The sequence below is a fragment of the Corticium candelabrum genome, chromosome 17 (genome assembly GCF_963422355.1).
Source record: "Corticium candelabrum chromosome 17, ooCorCand1.1, whole genome shotgun sequence".
NCBI lineage: Eukaryota > Metazoa > Porifera > Homoscleromorpha > Homosclerophorida > Plakinidae > Corticium > Corticium candelabrum.
The window spans coordinates 4,054,685-4,068,237 of record NC_085101.1 but is presented as its reverse complement, the minus strand read 5'-3'; the positions used below and the strand labels follow the sequence as shown (position 1 = coordinate 4,068,237).

The following is a 13,553-nucleotide window of genomic DNA, read 5'->3' as shown; positions in this document are numbered from 1 at the left end:
CTTAACTGGCCTTTGCGATGCTGCTTACTGTTTAGTTAGCGTAGAGAAACGAGCGCAAAGACTGTACTGTACGGCCATGTCGCGCGCAACAAGACAATTAACTAGCGCGCAGACTCTGTTCTCTCTAGTCGTTGAGTAGAAGACTACTCAATATATTAGCGACTAGGCTACTGTACATGTACGCTTTTGTTTTAGCCTATCATCGCGCTCCCAGAATCGATCGAAAGCAATTACGACTACGCATGAAATTTCTACGTGGCTGATGCCTCGCCCCAGACGCAGTGTGCAGGTGATGGCGGCTTATCCGGGGCTGCAATCCACTCTGCGTCTGGGGCGAGGGTTAGATGATGTCAGCCTGAAGCTAGAAAATTGCTGCACGCGACTAGAAGAGATGCCTTCACTCGCTGCCTTCACTCGCTGCGATGTAGGGAGAATAAAGGAACTGTTTACAACCTAGAAACTCGCCCAAACGATATTCTTCGGTCGGTACGTCTGACGCACAAGCTGTTGCAGCACACTAATTATATGACGCCTGTGACGTGGCGATTGTATAAATGATCTCCGCATGTTTTAGAGAAAATACTAGGAAGTAACTCAAATGTGATTACACTCGACCAATCATCATTTGCTAAATAGGTCAGGTGACAAACTAATTTGTCACGTGACATAGAGTTAGTTAGTAGGCTTCTATGATGACAGCATTCCGTGATACCACCCCGTTGCTATCCTCGCGTAGAAGGACCACCGAAAGCGAAGGAACGCCTAGTGTCGAGGCAAGTACAGTCGAATGGCGGTGAAAGGTTTTCATCTGGTGACGGTCGTCGTCCTATCATATCTTTCTGACCGCACTACAGCAGAGTGTGACGAAACCTACTGTTGTTGTCCAACAGGGTCTGTTAGTATTTCGACTGTTTCCAGTCGTGTGAGTCTGCAATACGGCGTTACTTGCCCGTGGACCGCCTCGGAGCAGAACTACGAGTGCCGCATCCAGACGGACGGCGTCTGCAGAACGGCGTTTCCCGGGTTCATCTATGAAATCTCGAAGACGGAAGAGAGTATGGTTATCAAAGACGTACGGGACCGCCGCTGTGACTTGCATCTCAAGTGCACGTCTGGTGCATGCGTAGGGAACGATAATTGGGCAGGTGAATACCGAGTGAGCAGTGCTAAACGTTCCACTTCCTATCTGTTTCTATTTGTTGGTCTAGTTGCAGTTTTTTATCGTTTACTCTGCGAGTATGAACAATAATTTTTAAGAATACCTTACATCTTTGAGTATGGTGCATTAGCTGAGGCTATCACTCTTCTAGAATTTCGGAAACAGGAAATCTTTTGCGCTGTACGTGGTCTGGCACCGCGACGACCATGCAAGTTCCGTGTGTGTTGGCGTTTGCGTTGCTTGCTTTCGCGCGTTCATCTGACTTTACCTGCAAGAAGACGTCGAACTGTTCGTGTCAATATGAGAATGGCGACAACATTAATTTGATTTCTTTAGGGAAACGTGACCAGACTGCAAGGTAGAGATGCAGTCACGTGATTGATTGTTGCGTGTTGTGTTGATTCGCTCGTTGTTCCAGGTTCATGGAACATCATGGTGGTCTGGTGTTTTCGTATAATCCTTGTTACACGTTTACTATCGTTGTACCCGGTGTACGCAATGTGGCGTGCTCACCTCAGGACGACGTAGCGGTTCGTAATAGCTAACCTATCATGTCAACGTCCCGGATTACGAGTCATCATAAATCTCCATGTTTGTCTTTTCCCAATGTGTTGGTTTTCTAGGTATGTGAGACGCAATCGACTACGCTTTTTAACATTGGAACACAAAAAAGTGCTTCATTTGTGACTGCTGAAGTAGGAGAAAATTTAATGAGTGTAACTAGTATCGTAATACAATGTTGATGTTATTAACTTTGTATACTTTATGACTGGTAGTCCATGGTGCACTTTATGTTAATGTGGTTGTTGGTATATCTGCTTTTCAATAGGGTTTGAAAGGATGATTTAGGTTGACATAGAAGGGCAGTCGTAGGTTGAGGTTGGGGAGGGAGAGTTGGATAAACCGCTTGGATAAACCGCTTGCTCAGCTGTCTAGGTCTGCTTTTGATCCAATGTGCTGGTGCGTACGGTAGTACGCACTGTCTTACGCAATGTCTTATGTAGCACTAATATGTCAAACTTGTTTCTATTGTTTTATGCAATCCATACATTTTGCTAATTTTTTATATTTTAGTATATATTATAAAATAATTTTATATTCTCAAGCTAAATCTGACAAGTCAAAATATTTCAAAAGGCCAAAAAGACCACGTGACATGTTTGTGACGTCATTAATCCATTTTAGTGTAATTACTGTATTACTCACGTCACTTCTGACCCCAGGTTATGGCTAGACTTGGCCTCCCAGACCTGTGTAGCGCCACGCCAATTCAATACACATGGAGGCTGATTTTGAATCAACACTACATGGGTCTTAGAGGCCGAGACTACTACTAGTCAGGTTACGGCTATGTGATGGTGTTTGTTGCATTTTTTCGATATACACATGAATGTACTTGTTTATGTATTCACTAATAATCGTAATTTGCAATCATCATCTAGGAACGTCTATACATTGTTTATACATCTACAGAGACAAATCCACAGTTAGTCAGCAGATTCAGCTGTGAACTGTTGCATGTAAAACCTTGCTTATTGCAATCTTTATGCTGCTAGCTCTACAACAAGGATTGAATTAAAATGTGACCCTAATGAATCCAGTGGTGTATTTTCAGTTCAAGATCAGGACGAGTCAACAGAAATACATGTATGTCTATTTTGACAAATTTGAAAATCTTTTTATTGACAGTATAACATTTGGAATCACAACAGCATTTTGCACTGTTGCACAAATGTTGCTGTCCCAACGGATGTCAACGACGATCACCTGTCACACACAAGCAAGGAGGTGGTCTTAGTACTGGATCTATTCTTCTCATTGTGTATGTCATGACGAAACTTGCACACACAACCTACTAATGCAAATTTATTTATGTATTTTTGTTAGCGTTTTGTGTTTACTTTTTGTGTACTTTGTTGGTGGCATACTGTATCAACGGCTTGGCAAAGGAGCACAAGGAATAGAAATGGTTCCTCAGCATCAATTTTGGATGTCACTACCAGGCTTGATTAAAGTAAACAAATGCAATGCTATATTAATGAAACTATGATTAACAGTAATTATTAATAAGCATAACTATTTTATTAATTAACAATGAATGTTGCTTGTATTACATGATTAATTTCTAGGTATTTAGCTGTTCTGTGTGATCTACCTTGATAGGATGTTTGGTGTCTGTTTAGGATGGAGTTGTATTTGCTATCAAGCCGTGCAAAAATTGGAGCACTAAGTCAGGGTATACTGTCATGAAATGACGTGAATATTGTCTGATATCTATTGACGATAACATGGTTGGCTACAAAGATATGTTCCCAGAATATATAGAATATGCAGAGTGTCAGGTATGCGTAGAACGTCATATGTATAGAACTTTAGTTGCATATGCTAAGAGACTGAAGAAACGAGTTCTGTGAGTCGATTCGTAGTATTGTCAAAGAAGGGCCTTTGAGTGTAGTCACATTTCCAGCAATCAGATCGATGATTTTAACATCAGATCAGTATTCAGGTATATGAGGTTGTTCTCCAGCTTTATAGTATGTAAGAATGGATAATATTGATCAAATGCAACTCCTTTGTTTTATTTTTCCACAACACTATAGTGAAACTATACAATCAATAGGGATTTAATTATGATTTTGGTTTGAATGACTGCTGTATACTGAATGATTGCTGTATATTGAATAAAATATTATTGACAATGCATGGTCGATTAATTAAGCCTCAACCTCCCAGACCTGTGTAGCACCGATTTTACGATTTTAAATGGTACTACACGGGTCTGGGAAGCCAAGGCTAATGGTTGATAACAAAAGGCTAGCAAACTTAATATGTTATTAAATTTTATCATAGTCCTGTTTAATTAATAGCTAAACTCTGACCGACTTGACTGCAGTTTGTAATAGAAAGTCAATCTTGATAGAATTATATACTTATTTAATTGTTGTTATAAAAAGTGTGTTTAATCTAGGAATTCTTCTGTGATTATGTTTTCTTTAATATAATATTTAAATCTTAGTCGCAACTGTTTACGAGAGGGTAGCGGTCTGGGTACGAGAGACTACTGCTGTTTTCAAATTTAATTAATAATTAACTTCAATAAAGTATTAAAAAATGGTTATCGGCATACTTTAAAAGATGTATTATTTAGAAAACAAGTATTAGTAATATTATAATGGAAGCAACTTTGTATGTCTCTGGGCGCAGTGTCTGGTTGTATGATGCTATATATATCACATGTGACGTCATATAGTTGTAGTAGGGGGTGTGCCTTACAATCAGATCAGACCTGTGCACAGCAGATCTGTGTGCACCGTTAGAATGGCGGTCAAGGTATTTTACGTCATCCTTCTTGGATATTTCTGTTACACAGCTGGAGCTGAATGTGTCAGAACCTTTTGTTGTTGCCCAACAGGACCCGTTAGTGTTTCGAGAGTCTCCAACCGTCTGATTCTTCTCTACAACGTTACTTGCCCGTGGGATGGTACCTATGCCAACTACGACTGCCTGATCCAACAGGATGGCATCTGTAGAACGGCATTCCCTGGTTTTATCTACGCAATCTCGAAGAGCCAAGACAGTATGGATATTGAAGATGTACGAGATCACCGTTGTAACTTACATCTCAGCTGCAGTTCTGGCACCTGCGTAGGGAATGATAACTGGACAGGTCAATACCAAGTGAGCGATGCTAGCAGAGAAGTGAGAACGAGGTCCACATTCTATCCTCTGCTCGTGATCATTGCCATAGCTGCTGTCTTGTGTAACTATGAGGGCGGGTACTAATTCAGTGATATGCTGGACTGGTAGTAGATGAGTTGTGTGACAGTACTACGACCAGAACTGGTCGTTTCCAAGAATTATTAGAGTTTTCATGCAGTGCTACAAGTGGTTTGCTTGTTGTATTACCTATACGTATGCTATAGTTAATGAAATTGGGCTTGCTGGTACTGTACCTATCAGTATGGTGTACTATTAGACGTACACAAGTCTTGTTGGTACTGTACGTACATTCTGTTGCTTGTGTGTCTGGTTTTATGTTGAGAAGTTTTGAATACATGGTCAGGATGTATTGATTTTGACTCTTTGGTATCCTAGCAGCACTTCAAATTGAAGTGATTGCTAGAAAAGAGAGGATGATATTTGATGGGGCCAGTCCAGTATTTTGATAGATTATTAACATTATGGTATTGGTTGAATTATTTGCATAATTTCAAGGCTGCGTTTACACCCTGTTTGTTGTGGGAGGAAGGAACATTAGAAAATGGGTTATTGTCGTATGAGTGCGTTCACACACACACACACACACACACACACACACACACACACACACACACACACACACACACACACACACACACACACACACCATCCATCCATCCATCCATCCATCCATCCATCGATGCATGTTCTGCCTTCACTTGTCATTTGAGTAAGTGGTGCAGGCCACATTGTTAGGTCACTTTCTAGGACAGCATTTTACTTACTTGCATTACACACATACAAATGGCAAATGGGTAAGGAGCTGCCGTTCTTTATGGTTATCTGGCTGGGTTCCTGTGCACTACGCAGGAGCTATGGGCCGTGCTAAGCAATTTCCTGGAGCCTGGCCAGGTACTGCAGGAGCACCGACTGTGACGCCAACTGTGGTGTGGGCACTCAAAGTCCCACCAGCACCCCAGTGGCTGATGGACTTTGTCACAGTCAGGGTGGGGAGGCCTTTGCACCCTAGTCAATGACCAGGGACTCATTTATACTCCTGAGGTCAGAGAGGCAATTGTGTGTGAGTTTGTTGCCCAAATACCGAAGCTCGCCATCACTGTGACTTGAACCTGCAATCGTACAAGGTCCCGGATGTAATCACTCCATAAGATGAGGTATAGCACCAACACACACACACACACACACACACACACACACACACACACACACACACACACACACACACACGCGCGCGCGCGCGCGCGCATTCAGCGCCTTGAATTTCTTCATCAACAAACAACTCTAATAATGATCAGCATGCAGAGATACAACATATAAGTCACTGGCAAACACACTGTACTGTACTGTACCTGCGACACAAGGAAACGTCAGTATAGCTTACACTCTAAGAGACTGACGAAACAAGTTCTGTAAGTCGATTCTTAATGCAGTCAAAGGAAGGTCTCTGAGCATAGTCACTTTTCCAGCAATCTTCAGTCAATGATTTCAACATCGGATCACAATCTTCAGGTATACGAGGTCGTTCTCCAGCTTCTACAGCATCCAGAACCTGATGATTGAATGGATAATGATTAAATGGCAACTCCCTCGTCACAATTTCCCACAACACGACAGCAAAACTATACAAAACAATAGGGCATTATAACGTAGTGTACTATAATTGGATAGCTTGATATTTTATTTGCGGTAAAGCACCAATTTAAGGCCCTGCCTGAGTATGGTGCCGTCTATGTCCGAAATTATTTTTGAACGCTTTAATTAGGTGCCTTTGACAGTAACAATTATTATTTTGTAGGGATGTCCAAATAGAGTCTTGAATCATGCACTGAAGTGTGTGTATACTACAGTATCTAATTTCCAATGCTGCTGGAAGTCTACCTCTACACCCCTTATCAAGGCGCCATCCAGAGAGATAATGTTAAGAGCTCTAGCTACTAAGTCACCTTCTGGTCTGATAATTATTTTTAAGGTGCGCCTTGAATAGGCTCCTAGGAGAATAATACCTGTAGACATCTGCAGCAGTTGTCAGATGTTTTTGAGATGATGAGGCCAACTCTGGCGCACGCCATCGCGTTGCTCCATGAGCTTGCGCGGATCCGTCTTGATGCATATACAGCAGAGGTACGGAACTCGATGATCTACGTCTTTGATCCTTCACACGACACCTTGAGCGACCGCCATAACTCCGAATCTGAGTGCCAAGACCAAAATCAGCAATCTTGACGATATTTGTTTCACTGATGAGCAGATTGTCACACTTCAGATCGCAATGGACTCGAGGAGGCGACAAGGTGTGAAGAAAATGCATGCCTGTCGCTACATCCAACGCAAACTTCAATTTCAACCCGGTCGATATACTTTGTGATCTATCACTGAGGAGATCTCGTAGTGACCCTCGAGCCACAAATTCCGAGATAATAAATGGCGTACCGTCTCGAGCTCGACCCGCTCCGAGAAATAGGACGATGTTTGGATGTCGGACGGTTTGCATAAATTTGATTTCGCGCTCGAATTCGAACATGATCTCGTCGTCTGTCGGGAAGAGCAACATTTTCATGGCGACTGTCATGTCTCGATATCTGGCGCGATACACTTGACCGTATCCACCTGCTCCGATCAGTTCCAATTGTGTTAGCTCGTCGTGAGCAATCTGCCAGACCTCGGTTAACTCTTGCACTTGATGTTCTAATGTTTCTTCTCTCCGTTGTTTTCGTCTCCAGGCACGAATTAGTGCGGTCAGACCACAGAGTAGGAGAGTAAGAGCGAGTATAGATCCAAGGGCTACTAATATGTATTTTGGGTCGTCGCAGCGGGACCCCGAGTAGCCAAATGTGCATCGACAAAAGGGCACGGCAACTGCGTCTTTGAGTAAGACTTGACAACTTCCGTATTTGCAGTAGTCGTGTTGGCAGTAAGAGCAGTTGCTTAGTAATGCGGATCCTGGAAATTTGGTTGTGAGACCTGTCGGGCAAGAGACGCATTTGCCTGTGCTTTCTATTCCGTAGGTGCCCTTAGAGCACTTGTGACATGTGTCTTTGTGGATGTCTGTTGAGTTGTAACCTTGTGGACACACAATGTTTCTGTACATCAAATCGCCTTTGCTGTCTCCTAGGAGAAGTAGTCGACCTTTCCAACTGTGCATGAGGAATGTCTGAGACGAAGCCGTTTCGGAGTGCCAAGCCCAATGCTTTGTTGAGAAAAAGTAAAACCAAAGTTCAAACTTTCTTATGTCTGAAAGACGTGCTAGACCCTCGAAGGCTACTAGAAATTGCTCCCCTATTACGACAGTACCTGTAATGCAGTCGTTGTGGTTGTATGATCTATCATCAACGAAGGCGTGATCCCAAGAAGAGTTGAAAAAGAAAAAGTACCACACGTCTCGGAAACAAAAAATTTCTTTCTTATTGTCGTTTTCTTCCATTCCTCCTAAGATGACAAGAGTGTTGTTTACAACTGCTGATTGGTAGTTCGCTCTTGGATGTGGACGACTGCCTTGATCACTGTCTGTGCAATTTTGTTGCATCATCTGTGACCACTGGAGGGGAGAATCGACCGCTGACTTTAGTGTTAAACTCCACATATCACACAGAAAGGTCTCGCCTGCTCTACCGCCGTACAGAATTGTCGTTGAGCTGTTTATTTGGGTTATGGAATAGTCAATACGGTTTGGTGGTGGTAGTCCAAGATATTTGAAATCAATGTAAGGATTGGGATACTTTTGATAGAAACACGATCCGTTGAGAAGATCATACCCTTGCATAGAGATGGAATCGTCTTCTTGACCGCCATAGAGAAGAACAAGAACTCTTTCATGAAGCAAGACCGTGCGTGCAAAGTCAGAATAACGTATGAAACTAATCTTATCCATACATGACCAGCTCATCTCATTCAAATCCAACTTCCATACTTTGAGATTATAATAATTATTAGATTGGAATTTTTTAAATGTTAAAACAAACATATTGTCACCAACAGCAATGCTGGATTTGATCGCAAGCTGTCCTTCGTCTTGTTCTAGAGGTGCGACTAGTGGACTAACAATTTTCTTCCACTCCCACAAGCTCTGGCTTTCATTGCGCAGTTGCCACAAAGACTGAAAGCAGTTCAATTTTAGACCTTCATAGAGAAAGAGTACATTTTCCAAACGATTATTGTAACTAATTGGAATTTGGCCTGAGTTAAATGTGGAGAAAGTTGCAGACTCGAGCATCTGTACTCTAGTCCACCGATTTGTTTTGAGGCTGTAGAGTATCAATTCTCGCGGTTGTGGCAAGACAAATGTCTGATGATTTTCTAGGTAGAAAGCAGGCATCGTGCCATACTCGGACAAGAATTTCGTTTTTGAGATGATATACCACATGTCGAACTGCAAATCAAATTTGAGTAATCGATGTGCTAGCGAGTCGACGACAAATATGAAACCGTTTTCAGTATCTGCAACTGCAGAATAGAAATTGACAAAATACAATGGAACGTCAGAGCCATTCGTGAACCACGAGTAGTATGCTGGTGTCCTCTCCCAGACATAGACGCCACTAGACTCATTCTTGTTAAGTTTCCAAACGAATTGAGCTCCTTCATTGAAACATACGATTGTATACCGGACTTCACAAGTTTCAGAATTGCTGGCTTTGTTACGAAGGCCGAAATACCCGATACTGTACGAACTATCTTGTCCAGTATAAACTGGCGAAACGGGGGGAAATTTGCCCAGAACAGGATTTTCCGTCCAGGAATCTGATTCTCCATCAAACAGCCAGATTGTCGAGTTGACCGTTTTCCTGTTAGCAATATACAATACTTTCGATTGACAAATAGTAAGAAGAAAAGAGTCGATCTCAAAATTATTAGGCAATTTTGGATTCCTAGGCAATGTAGTCCACGAGTTGGTTTCCAGTCTGTACGTCCAAGTGTCGACTGTAGAATTACTAGACGTGAAACTGGATGGTGAAATTGTCAGTAACCTTTCACCGCACATACCTTTTAGCATAAAAGTGGCCAGTAACTTACGTCCACGTGGAAAAACTGGTGGTGCGTTGCACTGCCACTCATTGAAGAGAATCCATCTTTCTGTTGTTGTAGTCTTCAAGAGACAGTCGCCTTTTGTTTTGAAATTTTCTTCAATGGGTTTGCTTTTGTTTCCTCCAAACCGTTTGTTAGCGTCGATGGGCTGGCTCGCTACTGCAATTGAGAGTACAACAAGTAGTGTCGGACTGATGCTTGCTCTACTCATTCCGAACAGCTAAAGATGAATGACCGGTGAGTAATTTGCGTGTAAAAAGAGAAATTTGTAATTGAAACTGTTTGTTCGTTACTTGATACGTGCATGTTTGATGTGCGAGTATCCGTTTATTAACTCATTTTCAATATATATGGGGCCCGTCATTATTGAGTGTCCAAAGGGGAGCCTGGCAAATTCTTGGAAGGCCATAACTTTGAAATTCAGTGATTTGCAAGGGTCACTAAGCATTTGGGTCATCTGTTGGGGTGTGGCTTATTTTCAGGGTGTTTATCCGTGTACTGTAGAATTGTATGCAAGAACAGGGCTTTGCACACTTGCATTGCTGAAAGTGGCAATTCTTGGTTTGCTTGTTTTGTCAGCAGCTTGAATAGAAATGACCAACATAGATATCATACCTAGGCCACACTTGAACCCTGAAACAGATTATATATACACTTTCTATTGCACATACCTTTACGATTATATGTATACTATGACTATAGTGACTAATTAAAGTGACTATAGCTAATATTTGAAAATTATATATACAGTCGAACGGATCCACAAAAGTCAATCTGCCAAGTTGCCGTAAAAAAACTTGGATGTATTTTTGCGTTTGCTTTTTGCCCATGCAGTCAAACCTTGTAGTTCCACGTTGGGACAGGTTCACATTAAAAGATCATTCACATTTGGCGTAAGTTTCTGCGTTTGTGTAGTTAGCGCGTGCATCTCCTTTGATGACGTATCATAAATACTTTATGTGTACGGCTTCCGCTAGTCTCGCGTAGCGAGGCCCTCCCCCTTTGCCGTGCTAGACTATTCAGCGCTTTGCTCCGTTATTGTAAAGAGATGTTGCACATACCGCAGACAATGGTAGCTTCTCGCACGTTCCACGAGTGTTTCGGTTGCTTCGTCCGCCATTGTTACATATCGATTTCAATGCGTGCATAAAAGCAAGACGCAAAATCGGACGCAAGAATTTAGTAAACTTGTTCTATATCTTGCGTCAACGCTGCATCGTATTCCGTCGTAATGCCATCATGCAGTTTAATGTGAACCGCAAGAAAGAACGCAAGTCTTTGACGCAAGAACGCAAAGCGACGCAGGGTTTCCTTGCGTCGCTGCAGACTTTAAACTAGTTCAGCTTATTAAATTTATTCAACTTGGCATGAAGTTTGTTTTTGCGAATCCGTTTTATTCTCTAGGTAGAAATGTGGTAAAAGGAGGTGCGGTTAGACGGTCACGCCCCCAGTCGGATGACTGGGTTCCTGTGCACTATGAAAGAGCTATATGTGCCGTGCTATAAGCAATCTCCTGAAGCCTGACTAGGTTCAGTATTCGTACGTAGGAGCACCGACCAACTGTGGTGTGAAGTCCCACCGCAGCCTCAGTGAGCTGATGGACTTTGTCGCAGTATTGGGAGATGTCTACCCCCAGTCAAAGACCAGTCGAGAGAGGTAATTATGTGTGAGTTTCTTGCCCAAGGAAACTAAGCCCCAGGTTGCAGCTCTGTGGGGTCCCGGATGCGTTTATAGCTTACTTCATACGGCTCTCTAGCTGTAGCACCACACTGTAGCTGTATACCAATCGGTTACTCACTTAATTGGCTGACTTGGTTCGTAGTTATTGAAAATTGTTGATTAAGCGGATGTTCACGCATCAGACTAACAACTATACCATTGAGCAACAGTTTCAGTTGCGAAATTTCTTGCTTTTGCCGAAATGTCGAAATTACTCACCTGTCATTTGGCAAGCTGTCAGGAATGACCAGAGCGAGCTACGGTCCGACGCTCCTTGTTGCGCTGTCAATTGCACTATCAATCCAACCCAATGAAGATGACATACAGTTTAAACCAAACAGAGTTGTTCCATTTGGTGACAAGTCTACCGAAAAGGGCGACTCTCTCTTGGACAATACGACAACAGAAAGGTGGATTCTATTTAACGACTGGCAGTGCAAGGCACCACCAGCTTTCCCGCAAGGACGTACGCTCCTTGTCACGTATATACCAAAAGGTATGTGTGGTAGAAGAATACTAGCAGTTTCACCATCCCGTTTTACCCCCGGAAATTCTACAGTGTTCACTTGGACGTACAGACTAGAAACCAATTCGTGGACGACGTTGCCTAGTCAAAGAAAACGGCCTAATAATTTTGAAATCGACTCCGTTCTTCTCACACTTTGTCAATCGAAGGTTTTGTATATTGCCAACAACCGAGAAAATATCTCGACGATCTGGCTGTTTGATGGCGAATCAGATTTTTGGGATGAGATACCTGTAATTGGGAATGGTCCTCCAGTTGCGTCACCACTAATTGGTACACGGAGCCAACACGGTATTAGGTATTTCGTCCTTTATAACAACAACAATGACACCAAACCTGAGGCTTGTGAAAACAGGTATACCATCGTGTGTTTCAATGAAGGGCCAGCAATCGCATGGAAACTTAGCAAAGTCGAGTCCAATGGCGTGTATGTCTGGGAGAGGACACCAGCTTATTATCCTCGTGTGTCCGGCATGTATATTCCATTCCACACCAATTTCTATTCGGCAGTTGCCGACAGTAAAAATGGTTTTATCTTGGTCATGGAATCGTGGTCTCGGTTATTCAAATATGATTTGAAGTCAAACCAGTGGTACATCATCTCGGAAACGAAACTCTCATTTGACAAAGACATGCCTGCTTTCTATCTAGAAAGTCATCAAACATTTGTCTTGTCTCAGCCTGTAGAATTGATACTCTACAGCCTCATAACAAAACGGTGGACTAGAGTACAGATGCTCGTGTCTACAACTTTCTTCGAATCATTTGACTTAGGCCAAATTCCATTTAGTTATCACGATCGAGTAACTGGTAGAGACCTACTCCTCCTTTATGGAGGTTTGAGCACGAACTGTAGACAGTCGCTGTGGCAACTGCGCAATGAAAGTGAAGTCTTGTGGGAGTGGAGGCAGATTGTTAGTCCATTGGTCGCACCCCTAGCACAGGACGACGGACAGATTGCGACCCACTCCGGTGTTGCCGTTGGCGACAGTATGTTTGTTTTGACACTCAGAAATGTCACATATCGCTATTTCGGTAATCCCGAAATGTGGAAGTTGGATTTAAATGAGATGAGCTGGTCATGTCTGGATAAGATTGATGTCGTGGATTACTCTGACTTTGTACGCACGGTCATGTTTCATGAAAGAGTTCTTGTTGTTCTTTATGCCAGTCAAGAGGACGTTTCCATCTCTCTGCAAGGGTTTGATCTTCTCAACGGATCATGTTTTTATCAAGAGTATCCCAATCCTTACATTGATTTCAAGTACCTTGGCCTATCACCTCCAAACCGTATTGACTATTCCATAACCCAAATAAACAGCTCAACAGCAATTCTGTACGGTGGTAGAGCAGGCGAGACCTTGCTATGTGATATGTGGAGTATAACACTAAAGTCAGCGGTCGATT

The 13,553-nt window shown here is 42.6% G+C and overlaps 3 protein-coding genes across 3 annotated transcripts; all 3 read left to right on the top strand.

The window, feature by feature from the left end:
- The first annotated feature begins 765 nt into the window (after nt 1-765).
- Nucleotides 766-1,354, top strand: LOC134193140 (uncharacterized). The gene has a single exon (XM_062661939.1). The coding sequence runs from the start codon at nt 788-790 to the stop codon at nt 1,247-1,249; it is 462 nt and encodes a 153-aa protein (XP_062517923.1). The 5' UTR covers nt 766-787; the 3' UTR covers nt 1,250-1,354.
- Nucleotides 1,355-1,360: 6 nt separating this feature from the next.
- On the top strand, nt 1,361-3,649 carry LOC134193139 (uncharacterized). Its single transcript, XM_062661938.1, has 8 exons — nt 1,361-1,517; nt 1,578-1,689; nt 1,783-1,854; nt 2,602-2,645; nt 2,716-2,806; nt 2,872-2,981; nt 3,047-3,173; nt 3,343-3,649. The coding sequence occupies exons 1-8, from the start codon at nt 1,366-1,368 to the stop codon at nt 3,412-3,414; spliced, it is 780 nt and encodes a 259-aa protein (XP_062517922.1). The 5' UTR covers nt 1,361-1,365; the 3' UTR covers nt 3,415-3,649.
- Nucleotides 3,650-4,438: 789 nt separating this feature from the next.
- Nucleotides 4,439-5,238, top strand: LOC134193325 (uncharacterized). The gene has a single exon (XM_062662154.1). The coding sequence runs from the start codon at nt 4,478-4,480 to the stop codon at nt 4,940-4,942; it is 465 nt and encodes a 154-aa protein (XP_062518138.1). The 5' UTR covers nt 4,439-4,477; the 3' UTR covers nt 4,943-5,238.
- Nucleotides 5,239-13,553: the final 8,315 nt, after the last annotated feature.